The 17,747-nt window shown below is 36.7% G+C and overlaps 2 protein-coding genes across 2 annotated transcripts in view; one reads left to right on the plus strand and one right to left on the minus strand.

The window, feature by feature from the left end:
* The window catches only part of LOC135075347 (troponin C-like), a 30,095-nt gene extending 20,809 nt beyond the window's left edge, over positions 1-9,286 (minus strand). The window contains exons 1-3 of the mRNA XM_063969782.1: positions 9,177-9,286; positions 9,001-9,034; positions 1,465-1,608 (exon numbers count right to left, since the gene is read on the minus strand). Of these exons, the coding sequence (XP_063825852.1) occupies positions 1,465-1,608; positions 9,001-9,034; positions 9,177-9,179 (181 nt within the window). The 5' untranslated portion in view covers positions 9,180-9,286. The remainder of the gene's footprint in view (positions 1-1,464; positions 1,609-9,000; positions 9,035-9,176) is intronic.
* The window catches only part of LOC135075342 (calmodulin-A-like), an 80,888-nt gene that overhangs the window by 36,012 nt on the left and 27,129 nt on the right, over positions 1-17,747 (plus strand). The gene's annotated exons all lie outside the window — the stretch shown is intronic.

A 17,747-nucleotide genomic window follows, 5' to 3' on the forward strand; every position in this document is an offset into this window, starting at 1 on the left:
GCCTGTTTATTGTTGCAAGTGATACAGGGTGTGTCCACTCAAATGTGCGGACATTAAAAATTCACATCAACTATCAGGTATATTCACACTATGACTGAGAGCACGTCTGCGATGATTCAATTCTCAGTAGTAGTCAAGACAATTCAATATTTTGTATAATATGGTATGGTATCCTTATAGACTATGAGATAGATGACACTAATCAATACTGACCAATGTCTCAAATAACTCCCATGTTGCGCAGCACACATTCAGCCGTTTCCCGTGTCCCTCACCAAATCGTTGATCCACTGAGTCGAAGGTGTAACTACGTTATGGCGTGGTTGCCACTAGATATTTTTTTCTGTCCCAAGGGTCAACTATTGAAAGGATCTTTTGGTTAAAAGAAGCTAACCATCAACGTCCTCGCTGCCCAGGATCTGGTCCAGCTCGCGGTCGTCGAAGCTGTGTACCATGGTGTTGAGGATGGTGTGCACCTTATCCTTCTCAATGCAGCCTTGCTTGCTGGAGTGCTAGCATATTAGATAAGTGATAACAACACTAGTAGATAGTGACTCACCATCAACATCCTCGCTGTCCAGGATCTGGTCCAGCTCCCGGTTGCCAAATCTGTTACGCTAAGGCCCAGTTTTTTTATTCATAGTTAAAATAACAAATTGTTAAATTTTGCTACTAATGGTTAAATATTAACAAAATGTTAACTAATAGTTAAAAAATGTACTAAAATTCAAGCTAACCATTGTTCGAAAAACATTTTTTTCTGATATTTAACCACTTGTCATTTGACATCTGTCAAATTTGACCATTGGTTATTTTAACTACGAATCAAAAAACCGGGCCTAAGGTGTTGAGGATAGTCCGAATCTTCTCCTTTAGATGGTCGTAGCTGTATAAGGTGTTGAGGACAGTCCGGATCTTCTTTCAAAGAACCAGTAAACTATGGAGTTTAATATTTCCAACAACTGACCGTCAACGTCCTCGCTGTCCAGGATCTGGTCCAGCTCGCGGTCGTCGAAGCTGTGTACCATGGTGTTGAGGATGGTGCGCACCTTATCCTTCTCGATGCGGCCCTGCTTGCTCGAGTACTAGCATATTAGATAGATAGATAGATAGACCAGTAGGTAGGGACTAGCCATCAACGTCCTCGCTGTCCAGGATCTGGTCCAGCTTCTGATTGCCGAATCTGTTACACTAACGTATTGAGGATCGTCCGAAACTTCTGCTTTAGATGCTTGTAGTTGTAGAGTAAGGTTTCAAAGAACCAGTAAACTGTGGAGTTTTATATTTTCAACAACTGACCGTCAACATCCTCGCTGTCCAGGATCTGGTCCAGCTCGCGGTCGTCGAAGCTGTGCACCATGGTGTTGAGGATCGTGCGCACCTTCTACTTCTCGATGCGGCCCTGCTTTATGGAGTACACCATTATACTATTGCATACGCATCTGTACTGAGTCAGGTACTTACCGTCAACATCCTCGCTGTCCAGGATCTGGTCCAGCTCGCGGTCGTCGAAGCTGTGCACCATGGTGTTAAGGATGGTGCGCACTTTCTCCTTCTCGATGCGGCCCTGCTTGCTCGAGTCGAACATGCTGAACGCTCGCCGGAGCACTGTTAAAAAAGAATTGGTTGTAACTAGACTTTTTCTTTCTTTTTATGGACTTCGTACTTATTTTATAGAGCTTTAGCTGAGAACAGAAAAAGGATACATTTTACTTTAGTTTATTCATTGAGTATGCCAAGAAGTTGAGACAGCTTCTAGTGGGAAAAACAAGAGGTACGAATTTTCCTTTAGATAATAAAAGTTTCCTATTTCCTTCCAAAATTAGTTTGCTCTACCTCTTTACTTCTTTGGGACAATAATAATTTTAGCTACCACAAATTCTGGTTCTAACAAACCAATCTTTTGTAAGTTCAGATATTTTGTCAAATCTGATAAGTTATCCTCATAAGACGGATTTCTAAAGAAGTAAAATGGTTATGATCAATCGTGGCAAAAAAGTACCGTTTGCATCTAAATTCTTATCAATGTGAGTAATACGAACAGGCTCGGCCCATGTGTTAACTAAAAAAACATACGAGGGCTAAAATCGCAGCAAAAACCGTCGGTTCTGTTGGTCCAACGCTTTCGAAGCGTCAGCACGACCCGCCTCAAAATACAGATGTGCGATCAAAAGTAGGCTTTTTTCTATTTTTCTCTGGAAATGTTTAGTTTGAACAGATTTTCCATTATTGGTTCTGAGTCTGGATTTGAGCCGCCATTTTTGTCGTGAAACTGGTGAAACAAAGAAAGTTTCTAGGCTCTGAATGGGCTAGTTTCTTCTGATTTGTGAAAGAGTAAATGTCAGTAGTTACATTAAGCATTTAGTTTTTATAAAAAGGTAGGTATTTTATAATACAATATAAGTGAAATGGAGAAATGGTTAGAGTACTTAAGTGCTTCAAGCTAGGCTTTGATCCATCAATTTAATAAAAATATAGCTTGTTACATAGACATAGTCTGAGGCAGACAAAAGCCAGACAATTTCATATCTATTACAACAAGTTAAATTGAATGGTTTCTTTGTAAAATATTTACATAAACTATTACTAAGATTCTAACAAAAGGGAAATGAGAACTCCATCTTCATTCACAAGCTTCAACAAAGGCTAGGGTTTACTATAGACCGTATATTATTGTTTATCTAGCTACAGGAAACCGCTGTAAGGCTGAGCACTAACACCGGAAACGGAAACGGTTGTGACAACCACGCAGCTGATAATAAATGTCCTCGGTAGAGACAGAGGCGGAGTTAACGTTTCATAACGGTGAAAAATATGATTAAAATAACAAATTAAATTAATACCTAGTATATTAAGATCTTTTCTTTATGAAAAAAAGATGAGAACGATCTTATTATCTGGTAAGGATTATTTATAATAATCTATATAAGATTATTTATTATAACCAAATTGGCTAGATTTTTGCCGCTTTAGTAAAAATGCTGCGTTGTGTTTCTACCGATAGTTGTTAGCCCTTTGGTAAAAGTGCTAAGTTGCTCTTCTAAGAGAAACATAAAATATTTTTAAAAATGAATTGTCTGTTTAGTAATTTTACTATAGTATAGTAATATCAGTTTCCCATTCTTTCTTTCTTTTTTTACCTACCTATAACATGTTATCATTATACCCTTTCAAAGCTACATTTTGTTGTCCTCTCATTCAAAACTCGCAGTCAATCCGTTTGTCAGTCCAAACACAAAAGTTGGCGTTCGTAAGCCGAAACAATTTAAACTGGATCGCACTGGATTGCGCCAGTTCTCACTGGACTGAATTACGAGTAAAGCTCTTCTAACTTTCCGAAGTGCGGGTGGTTTTAGAATACTATACTTTGTGTAAATGTTCAAAGTTACGCGGCCTCGATTCGTGGAATTTTTTGTTTAATTGCTACGTACTACGAGTAGAACCTCTTGCTGAAGAATTTTAGTATCTATTCTTACTTAATACTAAACTACAAATATATTTTTTCATTTATAAAAGTAGATTTTTTCATACAATTTCCATTATGTTATTGAAAACTTGAAATAACCGATTGCTTCAGCTATATGCTAGCTTTTCAAGTAACTCACCCGGTAAGCGTAGGATCGATTTTTTCAAGTTTGAAAAATTGTGTATGAGATGAGAAGTCTTAAATGCTAAAGTATTAATTTGATTGGATTTTAATAGAGGTTTTCTTTTTACATAATCAGTAGGTACGGAACCCTAAAATGCATTTGCTTATTAAATTCCGTGGGGTGGACCGAAATAATAAACGTTTCAGTGCAATCCTCGCATAAGCGCAGCGCGCCATTATTTACGGCTCGCGATAATAGTTTTAATAGAAGTTTCGTTTTTTCATTGATTATGACTGATGATTATGATTCCGCACTAATTGTACGGAACCCTAAAATGCATTTGCTTATTAAATTCCGTGGGTGGACCGAAATAATAAACTTTTCAGTGCAATCCACGCATAAGCGCAGCGCGCGATTATTCACGGCTCGCGCTAATGGCCGTATAATTCATTCGAATCGCATCACAATTCGTTGGAGTGGATTAAACCACTTACCTGCATTCACATTTTGAAATTTAATCATTTTAGCTGCAGCGTGTGAAACATTGTTTTTCATACTCTACCGTTAGTTTCATAAAACCAACAAAAATTATAGAGAAATGTCGTATATTACTACTACTTTAATATTTAGAGGAAAGATTTTGTTTCTTAGTTTGTACCTACTTGGAAAAATTCTTTCACTAATTGTTCATTACTATATCTATTGATTTTTGTACTGTCAACATTCCTGCAGGTATCTTAGTTTAAAAGTTAAACATAAATTAGGAATAAGTTTATCTTGAGACATTGTCTTGATTGCCTAGAAGTAGGTATTTATTGTCTATTGAATTACAAATAGTATGGGTAGATAACATGATGGATTTTATTTCATTCCCGTTTTTTTTTCAAATTCCTACTCAACCCTAAAATGCTTTAAAAATAACTCTACCAAAATACAAATATTTTACGGCAGCTTATATTAATAGCCGTGTAATTCAATTGAATCGCATCGCAGAACTTTTTGGACGAATTAAATGATTCAATCGTGTTCAGCTCCTGAAAACGTTTTCATTCATCTCCAGTTTGAAGGCTTACGTTTGCAGTTGACGTAACAATGTGATTCAAAATACAAAATGATAATTGATATTTTTTATGACGAATGTTGTTTATACATATAATCAAGACTAGCTTCTTGTTGGTATTTAAAAAAGTGTTTCAACCACATCAGAACAAGGGCAAGATCTACCAAGATATCTTTTTGCAAAATATAAAACTATTGTATAATAAATACTACATTGTATAGATTGATAGAGATACTGTTGTTGCTTAGCTATCCCTTTTGGTATTGTGACAAATGATTAATAATACCATAATTTCATCCATTATACCTTCTATAGCATCATCAAGCTAACAATCAACACTGGGGCACCTTAACCCAGATGAACCTACCGACCCATACATGGGTTGTGAGAAATAAAAAAATCTACCGTAATTATTTTATGTTATTTATACAAACCAAAGCATTTTTTTTAAACTTTAGGAGGTACTTGTTGATTATAATGACAACTAAAGCAGTAAACTGAATCATTTCTCTTTTTTATTTGCAAGTGAACAAGTGCAGAGAAAAAAATTTAAAACATGTCTTCAAAATGGTAAGTTTATAATTACTTGATGTTATTATTTTCAAAATACGGAACTATTACTCTAAAATAGAATACATTGTAGATTGATTATGTAAAAAAAAATTAAATCAGCGTAATTTTTTCCCTCTTTTATTTAGCCTTAGATTCCATGGACCCATACATAGGCCCGTCGGCACAACCATAATACATTTGATCTATATGAGTAAATATGCTTGATTTTGCTATTTCAGATCGAAACCTTTGTCCTTGCATGAAATATTGCATGAACTAGAAAATAGCAATGATCCGGTCCCAGAATACATTACATTTGAACCACCTGACAACGCAAATACCGTTGTTACTGATGAAGATTCAGCCGTTGGAAGGACCCAAAAATGAGTTACGCCCTTTTATAAACTATTTTGACCAATTATTCAATGATACAGCGATAAATGTTAGTAGAACTTCGAGAAAGAGGCCAATCGTCGAATCCAACTCCGTTGGGCAGCGTCCGGGAACCTTCGCGATATACTCACGTCCGAAATACCGCAGTGTCTCAAGTCAAAAGTCTTTGACCAGTGTGTGTTGCCAATGATGGTATATGGATCTGAAACGTGGTCGCTTACTATGGGCCTCATAGGAAGGCTCAAGGTCACCCAAAGGGCGATGGAGCGGGCTATGCTCGGAGTTTCCCTGCGTGATCGAATCAGAAATGAGGAGATCCGTAGGAAAACCAAAGTAACCGATATAGCTCGCAGAATTGCTAAAATCAAGTGGCAGTGGGCGGGGCACATAGCTCGTAGAGACGATGGCCGTTAGGGCAGAAAGGTTCTCGACTGGCGACCACGGGCTGGAAGACGTAGCGTGGGCAGACCTCCTACTAGGTTGACCAACGATCTAGTAAAGGTCGCGGGAAGAGCCTGGATGCGGGCAGCGCAGGACCGTTCATTGTGAAAGGCCTTGGGGGAGGCCTTTGTCCAGCAGTGGACGTCATTTGGCTGAAACGAACGATGGTGGAGATCTTGATTACCTAGGTTTTCGCCGGTCTGTTACAAGATCCTTATCAGAAACTTTCAAAAGGTGTGAAAAACGTGGGCCTTGCCCTGTACCTGCCACCTTGGAGATTCAAGATACGATCAAACAGGTCATCTAATCAACTATGTCAGTAAGATTCTAAAATGCAAAATGTGTAAAAAAAATGTAATTACAAATTTTGTGTGAAGTGCAACATAAGAATAAGAATAAGAATAAGAATAAAAAAAATGTAATTACAAATTTTGTGTGAAGTGCAACATACATTTACATCCTAAAGAATGATTTTTTAACTATCACACAATATAAAATACTGTTACAGACTTACATAATTATCATAAAATAAATAAAAATACCTATTCATACTAATACATACATGTTTCATTGATAAAAAGTGTTTTATTTGAATATCTATTTATTGATATTAACAGGTAAGTAAAATGTAGTATTTGTGCCGACCGAACCATCATTTTCCCGCTTTCCCGGGGGTGACTAAATTTTTTAATTATTTTTCGTAGGGTACTGGGATCGTAATAAACCGTATATCCAAAAATCTCAAAATTCTAAGGTAAAAATAGTTTCAGGCTCATCTGGGTTAAGTTTATTTTAGGCTAGAAAAAATTGAAGACATGGGTACCATTTATACTTTTCTTCTTCTTTTCGTGTCGACAACAAACCTACACAGTGTCAGCCCAAAACTCCGCCACAAGAGTAGCGTTGTCAGTAGCACTCATCAAATCCTCCTGAGTGCAGTTGCTTGGGCACTCAGGGGCCAGGGCATGACATCTATACTAATATTATAAATTCGAAAGTAACTCTGTCTGTCTGTCTTGCTTTCAAGCCTAAACCACTGAACCGATTTTGATGAATAGTTTGAGTCCCGGGAAAGGACATAGGATAGTTTTTATCCCGGTTTAAACAGGGACGCGCGATAAAGGTTTTCTGTGACAGACAAATTTCCACGCGGGCGAAGCCGCGGGCGGAAAACTATAAAAATATAGTTCGGAAGTTCACACTCCTTATGTTGATTGTCTCTCTCTTTAGCACCTCTGTCGTTTAGGGTAGGTAAGTATCAAAAAGTCTTCATTATATCATGTATATCCCAAATGTTGTTTGGAAGTCACGACAGCTTGAGCCTATCTCAAAGTCGAGCTTTTTATGAGCTTTCTGCCTGAAGCCTACATTTTCCCAATTTATTCCTAAGTTCATTCGGAAGACAACGGTTACAGTATGGTAATAAAAACTTTGTGCTGATATTCCGAAGGCTGAAATTTAATTGCACTTAGGTTTTATACTCGTACTTAGTCATCTTCGTGTCGAAAGAACAAATTGGATTTTAATTGACGTGTTTTTGTGTTTTAAATTAAGCCTAAATTAATACACTTAGGGCGTATTAATTTAGGCTTTATTTATTTAGAGTTCATCGTAGGTGTAAGGGGTTAGGGTGGATTCGACCAAACAAGAGTAAATATTAAATCTCAGAAAAAATCGTCAGTTTTGCCATATTAATTTCCCATACTGAAACTGTCAATGTGCCGGTTATACCAGGAGTTATTCTCGGATAAAAGTTTGTTCTAATCGGGCCTTAGTAAATGAGACTTATGTGGACAATTCCTACGGGATACTATAACAGATGATGAATAAAAATATTGCACAAACTGAGCTTAGAAACTTGTTTCAAAAGACAAAGTTTTTTTTTTTATACTGTTTCAGTAAAGTTGGCTACATTTTATTTTTGAAGTTAGAGAAATAAATACTACAATATCTGAAAACTATTACTTTCAAAACTCAACTGCTGCTTTTTTCACGAGTGAAATGTCGACTTTTTAACAAATTTTTTCATTCTATATTACTGTTTGTGAACTGCTTTCAAACAGTTTAAATCCTCTGTTTCCTAATATTCTTTTCATAAGTATCGCAAGTTTTTAAAACGAAACTGCACAATATGGCCGCTATATTTCATGTAAATTGATAATGACGCGGCGCCGTGCGGTCTGCTACCGTTTTCATTTCACTTACATATTTTAATTTTTCAATTTGGCACCGTTTTCGGCAGCCCATATCATATTTTAGTTTTCATGAAAACTTTAATTAACTATGCTGTTGTTTTTAAATAACTTAAAAATTAAGCATCTTTTACAATTTGACAAAAATGTATTTAATAACATTACTGAAACGAATGAAAATGGTTATCTCTAGAATGAAACACATTTTATTTAATGTTATTTTATTTGCTTACACAAAAAAGTGACTAGCGAACTGGAGGTTACTATAGTTACACACTAACTACTAATATTGTAGTAAGCTAAACTTGGTTTGGTTATATTTAACAGTTAGTTTCCAAAGTCACTTTTTGTGTACTAAACAATAACCAAACATTTTTTACTACCATTTTTTATATCTAACAGCCTTACGTTATAAATCAAATAATTTCATAAACTTCGACTATTATTCTGTACACAGTAAGAATTCTTTAACGCAATACTTTGGTACAATAAATAACCAGAGCTTAGTTTGTCTTTTTTGTTTATTTCTACTACGTTCTAGAACATAAATAATCTAGGGTCAGCTTATTGTGGCCATAAGTGCCTTGTGTTCTGTAATAACCATCCATTTTCGGAATTACTCCTAAGTACGAAATAAAAATTGCCTTACTTATTATTTCGGTGATAGAGCACCAACAATATTTGACCAAGAAAATACCTACGTATTAGATATACTTTTTGGTTTACTAAATAGTTTTCAATGATAGATAATACGAGTAATAGAAAAACTTACTTGTGATTTGTTCGTCATCTATTTGATTGGTTTGCTGTAATAAAACAAACGAAAGCACACTGAATTATGTTTCTTCTAAAATACACAAAAACAAAAAACAATCATTGACATTAAAATTTTCTAAAACAAATATCTTAACACTGGCCACGAAAGCCATAGAAAAAAATTAAACACACCATTTTGAAAATTTGAATTTCGAAAGTTCCTGAGAATACGCGGGCTTGTCAATGCTTGCGCGCGCACCGAGTCCGTAGAAGAACTGGCCACGTACGAGCTTCGAAATTTGAACCAGATTCTGGAATTCGACATAATTGGATACAATGGACAGTTTTGACGTTAAGAATTTTCAGACAGTCTAACTTTGCCCGGGGGTGTTTTAATTATAGGTGAAACTTGCAAATTGACTGTAAATTGAAAGCAGTTAGAGAAAGATGACTTATGTATTACAAAAAAATACATAATAAACTCACTCTGAGTTAAAATAACGTCCAATAAGTAGGTATTTTGAAAAATCCTTAAATGCTTGCTTTGTTCGTTCATAAATAGAGATTCGAAGTAAATAATAATTATTATGTCGAAGTATCTGTAATTCTGTAAAGAAAGGGAAATAAAGTTTTATACACATAAGTAAGTAGGTAGTACGCAGGATATTTCTTGCACAATTACATACCTAGATAGTGTAAAATAAAGTTTTTGAGGTTTTTTCAAAATTAAATCAACAACTGTCATAACCTTTCATCAGATTCCGTTTGAGAAGAGACATCAGATTCCGTTTATAATGAATTATGATGAAATGATCCATAAGGTACAAGCATCTAGATTTTCACGAAATATGACCTATCTGACATAATTTATTTACACTGCGAAGTATGTTTTCCTCCAGGTGTCAGAGCGCTGCAAACACGTTCCATTACCATAAATATTAGAATAAGTGCTATTGTAACGTCGGGTACAATGGATTTATTCATGGATTCCTTCATGTACGGCCTAGGATATGTGAATTGTAAATGGGTTACGGCTGTGTGACTATCTTTAGAGCTCAGTTCAAGAATTCCTTTGATTTGCGAAAGTTTTTACATTTTATCTAGGGCCACTTCTATGGTTACCATAATGTGCTTTATGAGCTATAATAGTTAAGCACCATAATGTTCACCCAAAGAGCTCTAATTCCAATTCAATTTCAAATTCAAATTATTTATTGCATGTCACATGGTAAGGGTTGATAGAACATAATTTTGCATGTGACGCCCAGTGAATGCGTTGCAAAAACTTAAAAATAACATCAAAATATAGAATTTTATTATTTGTCAATTTAAAATTAAATAAAATAAACATTAAATTATCAAATTAAATATTATACTCATTCAGTTGTTGGTGATTAGTATCAATAACTTCTGCCTGTGCATTTTATTTAGATAGGTAGGTATCCATTTTTTTTATATTTACAACCTGTGCACAGCCGCGTTGTGCCGCAATAATTTCTTCTTCTACATTCTGTTTCTTAGTAATAGGTATAGATACCTAGGTACCTACTTATTTACATAACATATATTAAGGTCAACTAGATCTTATCGTAATGTACCTTTAAATCTTGAAATCTTATTTACAGATACAGACATTCAGCAAGTTCCAACCTTGCAATGTCTCATCCAAACTGGTGACCACGAAACCCATTTTCTTTTCTCCACAATTTAAAATGTAGGACAGACCAGGTCAGGGATGCTTGAGGTAAACAAGTGCAGGACAAATGGCAAGATCCCAATGTCGTATAATATTGCAATTCAGAGGTTTCTGAGGATTACTTATGGGATGGGGGACGTGATGAGATATAGCTAAGGATTTAATTTCCGCAGTTAAATGTATATTGGGGAAAGGATGTAGTGAATTGAATCATTTGAATGATTTACGGATGATATAAATTCTATAAACTGTTTTGCGGTTTCGCCTACACGAATTTTAGTTTGACACGGAAAGATTTTACCGCATGCGTGTACTTAACTGAGATAAAAAAAAACCTTTTGTTTTTCCCTGGGTGTACAATTTTGTTTTTTATTATGATGTTTTGTATGGATTATAATAACAGTCCAACCGGTTGGGTTAGCTACATTAATAAGTACAGGCCATAAAATTAATTAAAGGGGCATTACGGGTACAAGTATAAAATTCCTTAAAAAGAAATTAAAATTCAGAGAATCTCTAGAAAATTGCCAGCATCGCCGCCCGAAAGTCTGTCCATTTACTTAATGGACAAAAAAGGCAATGGGATTGCCTGATAGTCGGTTAACGTGGCTTAAATTGCAGTTCCTACAAAGCTATTTTGTCTTCAAACACAATTTAAAGGAGAATAGAAACAATTTAGTTTTCCGATTGTCTTCGTGGAACGGCAGAGACGACTTTGGTCAATATCAGCACGAAATTCTTTATTATCAGTGCTTCGATTCTTTTAACTATTCAATTTGAACATCAAAATATTATTTATTTTATACTAGTTTTTGCCCGCAGCTTCGCCCGCGTCTAAATTTGACTGTCACAGAAAAACTGTCGGCACGCGTCTCTGGTCCAAAAATCACTCAAACTATCATCGTCACTACACCCATCAAAATCAGTTCAGTGGTTTAGGCGTAAAAGCGTAAAAGACAGATAAACTTTCGCTTTATAAATACTACTAGTTTTCCGCCCACGGCTTCGTCCGCGTGAAATTCAGTCTTTCACAGCAAAACTTGATCGCGCGCGTACCAGCTTCAAAAACCGAGATAAAAACTATCCTATATTAAGTATTTCGTGGAACTCAAACTACTTATTCCTCATAAAAATCAGTTCAGTGGTTTATAGCTAGAGGAACCCTAAGTCGCATGAGATCGCAGTAACAATTAATTTCTAGTGTGCGATTCGCTGGTACTTGGAAGGGTAGTACGTGTGAAAGCGTAACAGACAGACAAAGTTACTTTAGCATTTAAAATATTAGTACGGATTTATATTCGTACGAGTCGATATTCCGTATTTTATTGCACAGTTACCTCAAATCTCATACTCCCCGGGGTGTGCGGTGAAATTATAACTTTCAGATGAGCAATGGCCAATCTGTTGGCTTTATTGCTGTAATCCAATCGCAGACACGAGGGAAGCTGCCGGATTTCTCACGAGACTATAGTCATACTGAGGGTTTGATCAGCAAGCTCGTCTATGGTCAAGTCAATTGAATGATTTCTAAAAGCGCAGTTGCAGCGCTACTAGCTACCGTGATAAACGCAAATGGTAGTGGCGCTGCAACTGCACTTTTAGAAATTCTATGAAAACTAGCAGTGGTGCCGTAAGCGCGCCACAGTGGCGCCACTGCAGCGCTTCCTCAGCCTCTAATTTGAAGGAGCCCTTAGACTTGTAGTTGTGCTTTTAGTCTTTGCGGTAGAAAAGACACTCGCAAGGTTACGGTGAATGACGGATTTTAATTGCGCTCACCAGTTGGAGCCCCTGGCGAGTAAGGTTTTGTCACTTGCTAAATGCTAGTGGCTTGTCGTAATTATTTACATGTTTTGTTACGATTTGAGGGTGTACAATTTTGAGTTAGAATAGCTCGACTAGAAGTAGGTATACATAGAAGAAACGGCCTCCGGCCGCTCCGCTAGCAATCCGCCAGTATTGCAAGGCTCTAAGAGTATTAGTTGGACAACTACCACCTTCACGGGACTCGTGGCCTTCTTTTCTCATACTTACTTGTTGAAAACTTTCTGAACTATATCTACTTGAATAGTATTACGTATAAATCCTTGTCTACTGTTCTTATTTTCACTGTGCTAGAACTGTTGAAAATACGTTTTAAGCTTTTACTAGCTAGACAAAAGAATATCTATTTGTAAAAGTGACAACCTAAAAGGACCTAGTCTGGGAATTCGAGAGCGCTCCTGTGAGCGTGATGTAAATGTAAAACAAAAGCAGATTCCTGATATAAATAAAGATTTGTTAACTTTGAGAGCCAAATATTTTCGTTAGACGGTCCAGAGACTAGAGATAAAAGTAATTTTTAGTGCCTGAAAGAGTTGGAAGTCATAATATCATTTTGTTTTTACAAGTCAAGATCAAACTAATACATGGGTACTAGATGGGCCTTTTATCAAAGTTTGTTTCTCCAAATGTCATCTAAAAAGGTCATTGCAAAATTGAAATTTTATGTTTTTGAAGAGACGGGCCCTCGATCGCAACTTCTTCAAAAATAGGACCTCTAGTCAGTGGCCTACTTGCCGGAATAATATTAGTTTATTTGCATGTCCTCACTCTATTTTGCTAAAGCACACAACACAATCTGTACGTACCTACTATCATAAAGTGAAATTCAACCCAAAGTAAAGTCTTATGACTCTTATAATAAGATATGTCACGTCAAAAACATGACATTTGGGATATTCCCAACGAAGTTTGGGTAAGTCAGTTAATTCATGCATCGTCGCGCAAGTGATGTTGATCCTCGTCACCTCACACTTAAAGTTCCCAAGTTTAGTCAGTTCCATAGTGAAATAGGCATTATGTCAACAGAGAGAAGGTCGACCTTTGTTTGAATTAACTTATTATAAAGGGTTCAACTTTGCTTCAGGCAATTTAAATATTTAAGTAATTTGCATATTTAAATTACCTTAAATATTTATTGTAAGACATTAAGAGAGAAATAATTCTAGAGCCTTATGCCCGTTTTCACCATCAATCCTTATTTTTAAGTGACCTCTATGGTAACACATATTAAAACAGGAATTTTGTTTTCATAGGGGTCACTTAAAAATTAGAGATTGATGGTGAAAACGGGCATGAAAATCACATCTTAAACCTAAAACGATTTCACCCAATATTTTTGCTACTTAACAGCTACTACGCATTTTTCCCGCATTTTCTGAAGAAATTTTGCTAACAAAATTCGCGCCGAAATCCCATAAAAGCATTTTCCTCTTCACGCTCGAGAGAATATTAAAATTCACCTCAATAATCATAATCGGAAAGCCGATTCACGCGGTGCAAAGCCAGCGTGTGTAGCATAGTAATACGCCAAGAATATAGTCCGTTTCAGACAGCCATGGTTGCGGCTAGTGGCGTTAAGGCTCGTGTAGACTAATGCTACTTTTCACTAAACTTGATCCAACCAAACTCATCGTAACTTAACTATTATTAACTATTATTCATATATCATCGTAACTAAACTTGATCCAACCAAACTCATCGTAACTTAACTATTATGTAACTTAAGTAAACATAAAAATAAAATTAAGTAACTAAAGACATCACCTAAGGCAATTGATCTATTTCACCGTTAACCTTTTAACTGTTTGGAATACATTTTGTCTTAGTTTTGGTATGGCGACTCCTGATTATTTAGGAATCGGCTTTAGACGATCCCTGTGACTGTATTATGTTATCTGTTCATATATGAGTGAAAACGTGCAAAATGGCTCTTTAGACGCAGTAATCTAACATATTTGACCTAAGTACAAACATAACAAGCTAGGTTTTTTAATAGCTTTCATCAAAAGCCCTGTTAATCAGACTAATTCATTTAGCCCAAAACATAATTGACTGTAGTTAATATAAGGTAGACTCTAAATAGGCACACACAAAACTGTACCAAAATAACTAATTCTCTACTCATGTGGACTAACCTTTACTACAGTGTTTATTAGGGCCTTTATACCTCGTTAAAAGCGTTTTTGTAAACTGAGGTGTTTACAGTGAAACACGCATTAGAATCACTGAGTTAGTGACCACACGGTATTTGGGGGCTCCGGTTGAAAATAGAGGCTTTAGAAAACAACTGTATCTACAGTTGTAGTAAAAACATAAATAGGTTACAAGTCATCTTGCATTGGACTTGGTTCTTGTGACGTAGTTACGTTATTTAGCTTTTACTTTATCAAGTTACTAGCGGTCGCCTGCGACTTCCTACGCGTGGGTCCCGTTTTACTCCCTTAGAGGTTGAATGTTGCAAGATCCCGTCTTAGTGAGCACCTACGTTCTAAAAGGAACCCCCATGCAAAATTTGAGACTCCTAGCACTTGTAGATTCTGAGATTTCGTGATGAGTGAGTGAGTGAGTGAGTCAGTGACCTTTCGCTTTTATAGATATAGTAGATTTTTAAAAATCTTCCTTAAAAGACGGATAAAGGGTTCCTTAGTTTCAGTAAGGATGTGGCTCTTTGCCATTGTTTGACACGCGGACTTCTTTAGAGAACTTGAAATTATGTACGTTCACTGGTTTGTTTTATTTGCCTACACTTATGTCTATTCACGGACAATTTAATGGTTAATAATCAACCATTATAACACAGTTAATAGTCAGCTAAACACAAATTTTAGAAAATAAAACAAAACTGCTGAACGGCGCTTCACTTTTCCGCCAAGAGTCCCTCTTAACCTTTTGTGTCCATAATTTTTAACCTATTTGTCGCAACCAAATTATCTCAGAGACTTTATGTAACTGAATTATGCCCGGAGTAGTATATAAAATATTGTATTTTTTTATCGTTTTCCTCTTTGCTAATGGCGCGAGAATCAAGGATTTATTGAAGTAATTTCCTTAGCTTGAAGGACACAATGCCAGCCGATTATTTATCATTTTATACCTGTGATTTGGACGCGAAAATATAAGGCTGCATTTATTATTCTTTGTTATTGTTGGTAGAATGAAAATACAATATACGAGCTCTGATAAAATACATTATGTAGCAGATTTGCGCTCCTGCACACAACGCCGCCACCGCGCCGCCGCCGCGCCGTCGCCGCGCCCCTACACTGTTCATACGCACCGAGTAAAGCCCGCCGCCGCGCCGCCAGCGCGCCATCAAAGCATAATTTCGCCAGCGGCGCGGCGGCGGCGCGGCAGCGGGCTTCACGCGGCGCGTATAAACAGTGCAAAGGCGCGGGGGCGGCGTCGTGTGCAGGAGCACTAAGAGAAAAATCAAACGATGTCTCTAGAAAGCGCTTTACTAAAATTGCAACTACGCACAAAGTTTTTATATAAATCTTTTATCTAAATCGCTTTGTAGAGATACCGTTTAATTTTTATTTTATTGAAAAATCTTTGCATTATGATGATATTTTGGTTAGTTTTGAAAGAAAGAAAGAAAAATGGTTTATTTGGTTCAAACAAACGTTTTACACAATTTAAATTACATACATAATTTATTGAACCAAAATGGCTCCTACTCAGCTTGTATCATGTTCCATTCAGAACATGAATGCAGGTATGTTTCCAAGCAATCACATGAAGATCATTGCCTCAATTTGAAACGGTGCAAACCTATCCAATTGGCATAATATAATGTAGTTACTTATTAATAACTTTAAGCAACACAAGCATGAAATAAATCTACCGGAGAACCACTTTAGTACTAGTAGGTATGCTAATTGTATGCACCGATAATCTTAGATTGTGTAATCAATGGATCAAATCCGGATAACCCTTTGATCCGGAAATATCCATCCGGAACCCGGATACACGTATCCCGACGCTGAAAAGAGCGGGCTAACTAAAAAGCGTGCTTAGAATTAAACCTCCATCTATCTCAACTTTAACCAATAAGCCGCAAACTCCTATTTTTAGATAATGAAAGGGAACCCGAACTGTTATTAGTTCCGTAACTTTTGGAAAATGCTGTCTATCCCTTATGAGCCTACAATATTAGAACTAACCAAAAGATAAATTTTGCCTTAACCTATTACCCGCCAACCCCATGGAGGCAAGTCGAATCTTAACTTCGAACTCCTCCTAGTTATGTTCATATAAAGACGTGGCGTGAAGGGCATGGAAACGTTTGTCTTCTTATATTATTGATGAAAGTATAGGTACTAATAAGAAAGTTAAATAATTTAAAACGCGGGTTAATGAAGTCCACTTGAACAAAATAGAAACGAGAATACAGTGGCGCCTCAAGCGGCTAAAGTGGAAAAGTATTCTTTTTAAACTAAGACTAGGCGCAGACCACCGAATTTTATGTGGCCGATAGTTGGGCCCGATTTTACATTGTATGAAGAATCGGCCAAATCAAATCGGTGTAATGTGCGCACTTTCATACATGCCCATACTGATCAACTGCCCGACTAAACTATCGGCCGACGAAAAATCGATGGTCTGCGCCTAGGCTAAGGCAAATGGCGGTTGTAGCAGACCGAAGACCGTGGCGCTGAAAAGGTTAACTGAACAAAACTAGGTGTATGAAGTTTATTACCTGTCAGAAGTGTGAAACTTTGGAAGAGTCCTGGGGGATACCCTAAAGTTTGCGGGATTTTGTCTTCACCGCATGTCTTAGTAAGTTCTACAATCATGATAAATGTTTGGCATGAAAAAATACCAATCGGAAAAATAACACAGAATAGTAACAAGTACCTACCTACTTCGTACAGTGTGCCTACCATGAGTTTACGTTAGGTGTGCTCGCTAGCGACTGCGTAAAAAAATGACACTTAAATGTATGACATATTGTGCAGCGCCCCTAGCGGCTACTTTCAAGAAATAAAATCTTCATAGAATTTTTTGACGTATTCGCTAGCGAGCTCACCTAACGTAAACTCATGGTAGGCACACAGAAGATTTTGTTCGCGAGTGTATTTAAAAAAAATTAGCTTGTCTCAAGAGTCATGCACCATTTTGTTTACAAACGTCGTGACCGGTACTGCGCCGAAGCCATAGGGCTGACTTAGCTTCGGTAAAAGAGCACCTACATTCTAAAAGAAACCCCCATGCAAAAATTGAGACTTCTAGCACTTGCAGTTTCT

This window comes from Ostrinia nubilalis, chromosome 10 (genome assembly GCF_963855985.1).
Source record: "Ostrinia nubilalis chromosome 10, ilOstNubi1.1, whole genome shotgun sequence".
NCBI lineage: Eukaryota > Metazoa > Arthropoda > Insecta > Lepidoptera > Crambidae > Ostrinia > Ostrinia nubilalis.